Here is a 10,733-nt window from a genome sequence, read left to right on the forward strand (position 1 = left end):
GTCATCCAGAGGTAAGGATTGGACGATCCATGTACGTGAGTGTAGGGGGAGACAACAGTATCGTGAATGATACAAGCTGAGGTGAGGGGATATAGAGGAGAAGCGATGGGGGGTAGATGAAGAGGACAGCTTGCATGAGAAGAAGCCGTAAGGCAGGATGTGAAGAAACGCCATGGAAACGGGACTTTGCTTTCTATAGCAAAGGATACTTCACAGCAACTAAATATAGCCATCTTCTCTTGGAACTTTTATCTTTTATCTTTAACCTATTAACCCCAGACACAAAGAAAAAGGAGAGGATACGTGGTAGCTTGGAAGAGAAGACAAGAGGTACCTTTAGGGGTAAGGAGGAGATAGAAGGTCAATGGAATGGAGATGGAAGGTCACCTTCGGGAGAGGAGATGGAAGGTCACCCTCAAGAGATGGAAGGTATCAGAGCCATGGGTTAAGACTTAGCCAAAATTTAAGAATCAAAGATCCACCTCTAGATGGGGAGTGGTTGAGGATGGTCATGCATCTTTGTCCGTGCAAAGTACAGGTTCAGCAGAGCTCTAGCTCTCATTGCATTGCAACTACCAATCAATGTCCTTATTGATTCTCTCTCTCTCTCTCTCTCTCTCTCTCTCCACTTTCGCCAATCCCTTTTTCATTTAGTAATGTCCTTATTTGTTGATATATGATCTCTCTCTCTCTCTCTCTCACACACACACACACCACCTTTTGGCTTCTAACAAGTGACCTAACATTAAAGAATTTTCTCTCTCCCATCCTTCCCCTCCAAGTTTTGTAAAATCCATGTAGGTCTTGGTAGTAAAACATAGCGGAAGGTCAAGTTTTGGGGTTTGAACAAGTGGATCAGTGGTCATTTGCACAAATGAGGATTGTGAAAGTTACTATTGTCTCTATGCCAACATGGACTTAGGTAGCACATAATGTGTGTGTAGAGTAGCAGCAAAGCTCCGTTTGTACTTGCATAAGGCTAGGAATCATCTCTCTTAGGAATCCAACTTGCATGTTCTACATGCAAGTCCTACATGCATGTTCTACATGCGATTCCTACATGCATGTTCTACATGCAAGCCCTACATGTGATTCCTACATACGAATCTATATGCAACTCCTACATGCAACATGCAACTTCTACATGCAATATGTGACTCCTACATGCAACTTGTAACTCCTACATGCAACTTGCAACTCCTACATGCAACTTCTAGATGCAAGTTCCACATGTAGAGAAAGAATGTCTTACAATTCCTACATGCAAAGAGAGAACCTCTCCAACTTTTATAAATAGCCTATAATGAACCCCACACTCTTTAGGGCATTGTGTTGAGTTCTACTTTGGTATTCCAAGCGATTGTCTCCAAGTGTCTATGCTTCCTTGCACTCCACATCCAAAAGCATGTCCTAACCTTGCAACTTCTCCTCCCCTCTCCTCCAACCTTGCAACCCATCCTCTCCCTCTTCTCCTCCTCCTCCTCCTCCTCCTCTTCCTCCCTCCTCCTCCTTTCTCCACCCTCACATCCTCCCTTCTCCTCCCTCCTCCTCCTCCCTTCTCCTCCTCCTCTCCTCCCTTATCCTCTCCTCCTCCCTTCTCCTCCCTCCTCCTCCTCCCTTCTCCACCCTCTCCTCCCCCCTTCTGCTCTTATACCTTTTTCCTCTCTTACCCCTATGCTCCCCCTAAACCCTTAGTCCCTCAACCCTTAACCTCCATGATCTACGAGGGAGACAAGTTCTCCGCCATGGACTCTACCCTAAACCTTGGATCCTCCTTCTAAACCCTGAAACTCTTCTAAACCCCAAAACTCTTCTAAACCCTGAAACCCTAAACCTTGGATCCTCCTTCTGAACATCCCTCTAATCTTCAAACTCCTCCCAAACCCTACAACCCCCATTGAAACAAAGGACTATTCGGTATTTGACTTTGGCTGTGATAAGATCAAGGATGCAACATCCCATGAAAACAAAGTGACAAATAAATTTGACAAGGAGAAGTGTACAAATTCAAATAAGGATGTAAAAATAAATGAAAACGGACATACATATGCATGAAAAGAAAGCAAGTCCAAGCAGATGTAGAAAAGCAACCAAAGAGAATAAGAGTAATGAATGAAGATGTTATGCTAAAAGCAACATGATCTACATGTCGCAAGCACAGACTCAGCACAGATGTTTGCATTCCATTAACTGACATGACATCAATGGGTGTAGAGAACAGGTGTGGCAAAGGAGAGAGAGAAAAATAAATGACTACCTACTCATGAGGCTCTCTTGCTTTCTGGTAAATAACAAGAAAAAGCAAAGTTTCAAAAAACATATAAAGACTCTCATAAATGGAAAAAGTATTTGCAATAATGCATATCGCATTACTACAGGATTATCACATGCCACATACTCGAATTTGGCTAATAAAGCAAAGTATGGAGTAAAATTTAACATTCATGGAAACACAAGAAGGCCCAAGACAAGAGCCTCAACGGTCTCGACAACAATAATTTTCAGAGACTACATTCATGAAAATGCTTTACCTCAATCTGAAATGTATCTTCTAATAGGCTTGACAAAAAAAGAAGTATTTAATCTATTAGAGAAACATAGAGGCAAAGAGGGCATGGTCCGACATCTTTTCACAATTTGTATGCTCTTTGGAGGAAGAGCTTTGGACATGTTAAAATCCCAAAGAGGCAAAAAATATCAAAGTGTAGTGATAACTTGATGATCTAAAGCAAGCACTTGAGACTACAATGTCTCCAGAACAAAGGGAAGCATAGAGAAAAAGGAGAGAATTTCATCATGGACTTGTTCATCATTCTAGAATAAAATATGCATTTTGGAAGGAGCACGCTACTTCTCATCCAAATGAGTTCATGTGTGTTATTGTAGATGGTATGGATCAAAATACAACATTACCTAGATTCAATAACACTCCACCTAAGCTACAAGGAAAGTACTTTTTGAAGACACATTTATGTGGAGTGCTAGTGTATGGATATAAGTTTTTTGCAGACATATGGATAAATTCCTTGCATCTACATGATAGCAATCAAGTTGTGACATCCGTTATGAAGGCAAAGGCAATTCACAGTGTACATCCAGAAAAAGGTTGCCTACTAGCAAATTTGAGAATACAGGTAGACAATTGTGGACAAGAGAATAAGAATGTACTCTTCTTTGCATTTTTCTCAATGGTAATTGCTCATCGAATCTTCAATGAGATTGAAGTTGGGTTTCTGTTGGTTGGACACACACATGAGGATATCGATCATGTATTTAGCACAGTCTCAAGAGAGCTAAAACACAAGGACATGGAGAGGATGGATGACTTGATAAGAGAATGTGGGAGGCAAGTTGGTGGTGGCTACAAGGAAGGTACAGTATGCTCCATGGTTGAAAGGATGTATGCTTGGAAGAGTTTTATTCTACATTTCATACAAAAAGGTCGTGATTCCTTGATAGGTCATAGTGCTCCACACTACTTTTGATTTTTCTTAAAGGATGAAAAACTAGTGATGTAGTGGCAACACTATTCTCTTGATACAACATGGGAACCTGAAGAGCCTTAGAGTCTCTTAACTTCAATTCTAAGCAAAGAAATTCATCCAACATGGGCTCCTACAAAAGAATTCAGCAAGAAATCCAAAGGTGTCTTAAAAGCTTTTATTACATACAAAGAGGAAATGCTGAAGAGATTTCCCGATTGGAAGCCCTCTTGGAAGGAACACACTGCTGTTGTAATTAGGAAGACCTACCAATTGATAAAGGACCTTGAGAAAATGCGAAAAGATGATGTTAAGAGAGAACGGCCTTTACTTTGGCCAAATGTTGGTAATGACTTACGCCCGGCTTGTGGTCTCTTTGAAATGAGTTTGAATCACTGCTGCCACATCCATATTGTGGATCAAAGAAGAGAGAGTTTATGCCACAAATAGACATAGATGTCCATTTTTTTGTTGCAGTTCGACCATCAGACGATGAACATGAGAACATGAAGTTTTGGGTTGCAAAAGTGGTGGACGTGAGCATGGATGACCAAGGGAGAGCTACAACATTTACAGCGATATGGTATGAGCCACGAGGTATGAAGTAGAACCAGTAGTTTTAAGGTCTGAAAAAGGAAGGGGTCCCAAACCATGAAGCAGTTTTAAGGCTTTATGGAGGCCTTTTTTTGTGTGGATAATCAACCAAAGGTGGCAGGCGACCTCAAGACCCTCAAGTGTATGTTTGACCTAAGCAAAGGAGGTAATTCAAAATCTCCATGCCTTTACTGCTGCAAGGAGCCAGCACCTAACAAAGATAAGGTTGATCCTAATTTCAAAGATATTCTTGATATCCCTTTGTGTAATGTACATATATGCACATTACATGCTTTATGTCGAATCATCAAGAAGCTAGTATTTTTGTATATTGGTTTTTCCTAGAAGCTTCCTCCTGAAAAACGTAGGAAGGATGCACTTCAAGCAATCGAGAAAATATTGTTGAACATTGGTCTCCATGGAGGAGATGTTCATATCACAATAGATCTTAAGAAATCAAAAAATGGAACGGAAGTGCCCATCAAGCCATCTATTGGTAGAGTGAAGTCTAGAAGGTTTTTATCACAGCCACAAGGCAAGAGAAAACCAAGTAGATAATCATGCTATGTTTCAAGAGTATAGTATGGCATTTGGAGGCACGTACACATTGCAATTAAAGATTGCAATTAAAGATCATGAAGCAAACGGAATGGCACGAGCTGTTAAAACAAAAGTATGGAAATCCTTAGACAATCTTTTCATACTTTTTGACAAACAAACTTGGACTAAGAATGATCAACGTGAATTGGAGGAGGAACTCAAGACTTTTGGAAAGTCAATGAAAGAAACTTGGACAACTTGCAGCATAACACATTATATGGTAATAAAATGTCATTCTTTTCTTACTGGCATTTTCTTATGTTATCTCTTAACAATAGAATGTGACTTCTTGTTTATTGTAAATGCAGCATGTTATCTACAACCATCTTCCGTCTTTTGTAAAAAAATATGGATGCCCTGCAATTTGGTCAACTCAGGGAATGGAGAAATCTCATTACACATCATGAAATGCATTTTTTCGAGATACACAACATTTTGGAGGAGCACAGAAGGCAAATAGCCTAAAGAATTTTTCTAGTGGATCTATTGATGTATGCTACAAAGGTTGCAATGTAAGAAAAAAGTGGCGACATCAAAAGTCAAACTAGCATTCAAGATGGCCCAAAAAGAAAGAAGAAGGCAAATCTTGGATAACTCAACTATTGCACAGAGACATGCAGAATGCAGACAATCAAAGAATTTTGTGAACCACAGGTGGATAGATGGAGCTTAGGAACTTTGTAACAAAATGTACAATGTACAGCTCAATAGAGCAAAGTAGTGTATCCTCTCCATCCATTTTCATCTCCCACAAGCTCTTCAACTACCATTGCATCATGAACAATGTCCTAAAGTCCAACACCATTCATCGAGTCCGATCCATGGATGGATGGGAGCAGGAAGGGAGTCAGGTTAACGGCCACAGTTAATGCAAGCAGAAGCAGTTGGATGTTTTACAAGATGGAGCGGAGAAAAATGAGAGGATGAGAGATAGACAATAGGAGATGCGCCTTGAAGCCGTATGGGCCCACGTGCTTGTAAATTTGAGAGAGAGTGTGTGTGGTGAAAAAGAATAGGGTTAGCCCTCCCTTTAAAAGCTGGAATGTATAAAAGGTCAAATGGTTGACTTTGGTCTTCATGTTGTATGCACAATTTTGGAAATAGAGCTCTGTCTTTCTCTTCAAGGTACTTGAGTCTTCCCTTGCTTCCATTGTAGTGCCCTTGTGTTTGCCACTCCATCCCCCTTTATTCCCCTCTTCTCTTCCCTCCTTCCGGCTTTTCTTCCATCTCCCCTTCCCCTTTTCTCTCTCGTGGAAACACATTGCAACAATCTGGGAGTCTTGACAGTGACAATCGAGGATGGTTCATGCTTGCATTGCTCCCACAAGTAGTAGGAGAAGAGGTTCCCTTGCCAACATTCCTTCAAGATCCCCACAACACAAGAGTCATCGCCAAAGACTAGTCACTACACACAAAATAAATGAAAGAAAGGTAAAACCATCTAGTGCAAATACTGTAAGAATTTGGGCCACATTGAGGCCAATTGCTTCAAGAAGATGGAGATTGGGCAAGAAAAGCATCATGCTAATCTTGTTGAAGATGAAGCAGATATCCCCACAGGAGAAGAAATTCACGTTGCTACCACCCAAGTCCACCTTCACAAGGATGATGATCCTTACAATGATGAATGGGCGTTTTGATTTGTTTTTGCGTATGTCAATAAGGGTACTCTGCCCTAGGTAAACCCCCAAAATGATTGTATTTTCTTATTTAATGTGTGAGAGCATTACTTCTATGCTTCGGATTTATATCTCCTACTCAGTTGAGAGTAAGGGGGGTGATTGAGAGTTGGACAGTAGGATCTGCTCTTTGTAGTATTGCGGTGGGGTGTGAGTTTGGTATTCTCTTTTGCTTTTTGGGTCTCACCACCTTTGCTCCTATTGGGAAAAGTTGGTGCGAGGTTGGAGCCAAGGAGTGGGAACACTAGGCCTACAATGCCCTTCAATGTGTGTGGGTTCTTAAGAACGTGTGAGCCACATGAGCCACTTATATAGATTAGATATTATATTATTATTTTTTGTCATCCTGGTGACATCATAGGTTAGGTGTGTGTGTGTAAGAAGATAAGGTTAGCCTGCCTATAAAATTGCACATGTACTTGGCTTCTACATCAAGCAATCTATAGCTACTTGTGTGCCCATCATGTGTATGCTATCACCTCCTCCACCTCCATGATCTATGAACCAATATAAACTTCCTTTGGAAATCTACATTTCATGATAAAGCCCAATGTAGCAACAATGTCTTACATGACTAATATGCACAAAAAAGCATCACTCAGAGCTCTCAAGCAATAATGAAAGAGTGCATATAAGCAAACTCAATTATTTAAGAGAGAATAAGAAAAATGGGCAAATAATTTTTGCAGGCTCAATATATAAGTGCAAAATTAGCAATCTTTTATAATGCTACCCTTGTCATTATGTCTCCCCTTAGAAGGCCATTCGAACGAGGGTGGCATCAACCAGGGATTTTGAATTTATTAACACATACAAAAAAACAAAGGTTGAAAGAAACAACAAAAGCATGCATGCAAGCAAACTCACTTACTTGAAATGTCACATGATTGTCAATGTCAAGTGTTGCATGTTCCTTTCATCAGAACACTTTGGTCAAACACAACATGATTCATTCTCACTTAATAGATCTCTGTCGAATGTCTAAGATAAATTGTTGACATAATTAGGAATGACCACATTCAAATGCATTTGAAGATAAATCATCCCATCCTACACACAACCATATTTCAATGGCTAATGAATGGTCTAATAAAACAGACAGTGGACATTATCAAACTGTAGGAATATTGTTGCATTCACATGTCTTGACATTTTGTAGTTATACTTCACGTTCATCGATGGTGTTAAGTAGCTTGTAAAGTCCTGCAAAAAAAGACTCCAGGAAGCTTCCATTCAATCACAGAACGTCTACATTCACCATGTAGATTTTTCCAGGGTGAAAATTGCTCTAAAAAAACAAGTCTATAACTTGAAAGTCTATGAATATACTGTAGCCAAAATTTATTCATAGTATACGGCTATGTATCATTTATCCTAAATAAATCACATTATCCACTTTCAGGCTAGCTTCTGCACTGGACCATCAGCCTCAGCTATTTTTTAGCTATATCAATGTTGCAGTTGCTGTTGTTTTTGTTTGGGGGCTATTTTTGAGGGGGAAATCTGTTGGTTCTATCATCAACCTTTTTGTGTTCTGGGGACATGCTTTCGGAAGATATCTCGGGGGGGTCACTATGTATAAACCCTCTATATCACGTGCGTTCAAGGCCTATATTTAAAATCCCTTATTTGTAAATTTTTTCACTAATAAAATGTACCCCTTTTCTATACAAATCTGTAAATTTTTTCCAAAACTATTTTAAATAGTCCCTTATGTATATTTATTTCTGTAAATTTTAGGAATAAAAAATATCCTTCTGTCGAACTCACGTGATAGGGTTACATATGATGAGTGACCCCCTCGAGGAAGATATTCCCCCCAAATGAGAATATAGGAGATGATGATGTTGACCACCATTCTGTGGGAGTCCTTCAAGACTCATCCCCTGACCAGAAGGTTCCAAAAACTGGAAGGTATATCTCGCTTAAGAGCTTACCAGCCTAGAACTTGGGTCCTGCTTTTCTGGTCTTATGGGCTCATGCGGATCTATTGGATGCCCTTTGAGTTCTGTTGTGCTTGCAAACCTCTAGTTTGTTGCTCTGTTGTCTTCCTACTTGGATTTTTACTATTCACATTTTCTTCTCTCGTACACGAGTGTCTTCTACAAAGTGTACACAAATGCTAGGTCTAGTATATAGTTTGTTATAACTGGATATCAGTGGATACATTTGATGAATTGTATGATACATTCGAATACTTTTGGGGGGATTTATGATGTTTGATAACTTGTATGATACTTTTGGATACTTTTGTATGAGACACTCGTGTTATGACTGTTGCAGGATAATCCAACATTCAGGATTCGCCCCAGATTATGATCAGGAATCAGCAGACTTGGCTGCTTCAAGGCAAAATGTCAAGAACGTTACCTTACTCTTGAGTGAATGGTGGGGATCCGGCATTGTACATGCCAAAGTTTGGATATCTGACCGAAAGGATCCCTACATAGGGTCCGCAAACAATGATTGGAAGTCCTTAACACAGGTGGAATACATTCTTTCCAGCATTGCTTGACTGGTATATCTAGGCGCTAAAGCTGTGGCTTGCTAATGCATACCTTCAGAAGACCCAATGTCTTTGAATAAAGTCCCGCCGTGATCTGGTGACAATACAAAGAAGTGTCTGCATGCTTAGACGTGTTAATGACAGTCACGCTTTAAGAGGCTCAGTGCTGTGAAGGAGCTATAGGTGTTTATATCAGAAGTTGCCCATATGTAGCAGATAGTGGAAATATATTGATACAAAGAATGTCTACATGCTTAGACATGTTATATTGTGAAAGACAGTCACCTTTAAGAGGCACAGTGCTATTCCAGGTGAAGGAGCTAGGTATCTATATCACAAATTGCCGAGATGTAGCAAAGAAAGTGGAAATGTATTTTGAAAATCTCTGGACACTTGCATCCCTGAACGCATCTAAGTACACAAAAAGAGTATGGGATGAACAATTCCAGGTGTTTCGTAAAGTTCCCTGCTGGTCCCATCTTCTCCACCCTCAAGTATGCTGCAGGTGTGCTTTTATTTCTATAGTATATCTCCAATGGCAATCTATGCAACTATACTTTTTCATTTCATTGATTTTTGGAACTGCTAAACGAGTATATTTTTGTATGCAAAGTATTGATCTCCTCTCATCTGTGTTGGATTGTAATCTCTCTGGAAATTTTCCCGTGGACTGGTCACATTGAAACTAAGCTAGGAAGGTTTAAAATAAAAACATTATCATCTCTTTTTGTACACAGATGTGCTTCAAAGAATAGGAATATTGCTTTGCCTTCTAGAAACAAGGAGAGGATGGTCTCTCTTGAACTCTCTTTCGAGATCATTGGACAAAACCACCTAGGATTTCCAGGAAATTTTGTTGTATGATCCACTATATTATCTGTGGTGCTCATTCATGTCATATGTAGAGAGCCAACAACCTTATGATCGTGGAGTCCAATGATGCTCATTGGGAGGTCTTTCGGAATTATTATGATTTCCATCGGTGGCTTTGAGAGAGTAGGAGATCTAAGCAGATTTTACCCTTTTTGGGTCACTTTCTCATGGTGGTTTGGTTTTGGTTATGGGGTGTTTATGGCCTATCTGATGATTTCCCACCTAGGCGAGTGGCTTCCCTACTAGAGGACTAGGTGCCTTTTATTTAGCTCTCTGTGCCACTTGATTGTGATACTGTTTGGGACCTCAGAAGGCCCACTGCCTCCAATTGGTGTTGGTCGATTTCTTGATTTTTTTTATATTTGGTGCCTTGCCAAGGTAGCTCATAGTGTGGCTTGGAACTATGTGGATGCCGTTCTCAGGACTTGGAGCTTTGACTTTTATCTTCTCGACCAGTGCGCATGAAATTAGGTCCCCTAAAATTGCTATTCCTTTAATTTTTTTAATATTCTTACATGTATCGAGACTAATTTCCAACACATTCTATGTATTTGGTGCCTTGCCAAGGTAGCTCATAGTGTGGGTTGGAACTATGTGGATGTCGTTCTCAGGACTTGGAGCTTTGACTTTTATCTTCTCGACCGGTGCACATGGCTTGACCTATCCCCTAAAATTGCTATTTATTGCCTAGCTTGGAGATATTGTCCCTTGATGATTGTAGAAAAGGAGTAGGGTCGGATTTGGAGAAAGGGGGATAGAAGAGCATGAGAAAGAGAGAGATAGGGGGAGAAGGGGTAGGAGAGAGAGGGGGAGAGAATGAGGTAGGGAAGAGAGAGAGAGAGAGAGAGAGAGAGTAGGCAGCAGGTAGCAGGAAGGAGGGAGAGTAGATAGGATTAGATGTCACATTAAAAGTGTACAATGAGTGGTGGATGGAGACTTATATAGTCCCTCCACATTTCCCACCTAAAAGGCCTCTAAAGGGCCTCTAAAAAAGCCCTT

The 10,733-nt window shown here is 40.3% G+C and overlaps 1 protein-coding gene across 1 annotated transcript; it reads left to right on the forward strand.

The window, feature by feature from the left end:
• The first annotated feature begins 4,659 nt into the window (after positions 1 to 4,659).
• On the forward strand, positions 4,660 to 9,544 carry LOC147885714 (uncharacterized). Its single transcript, XM_087396199.1, has 4 exons — positions 4,660 to 4,749; positions 8,166 to 8,269; positions 8,639 to 8,840; positions 9,173 to 9,544. The coding sequence occupies exons 1-4, from the start codon at positions 4,660 to 4,662 to the stop codon at positions 9,542 to 9,544; spliced, it is 768 nt and encodes a 255-aa protein (XP_087252325.1).
• Positions 9,545 to 10,733: the final 1,189 nt, after the last annotated feature.

This window comes from Dipteris shenzhenensis, chromosome 25, assembly GCF_047967505.1.
Source record: "Dipteris shenzhenensis isolate YYH24624 ecotype China chromosome 25, Dip_SZ_1.0, whole genome shotgun sequence".
Taxonomy (NCBI): domain Eukaryota; kingdom Viridiplantae; phylum Streptophyta; class Polypodiopsida; order Gleicheniales; family Dipteridaceae; genus Dipteris; species Dipteris shenzhenensis.

Excerpts from the sequence above, each read along its gene's own strand:
- LOC147885714 (XM_087396199.1), top strand. The coding sequence starts at position 4,660 with ATGGCATTTGGAGGCACGTACACATTGCAATTAAAGATTGCAATTAAA. Across the intron at positions 4,750-8,165 it reads CACGAGCTGTTAAAACAAAA|ATATTCCCCCCAAATGAGAA; the intron begins GTATGGAAATCC and ends CCCTCGAGGAAG. Across the intron at positions 8,270-8,638 it reads AAGGTTCCAAAAACTGGAAG|GATAATCCAACATTCAGGAT; the intron begins GTATATCTCGCT and ends TGACTGTTGCAG.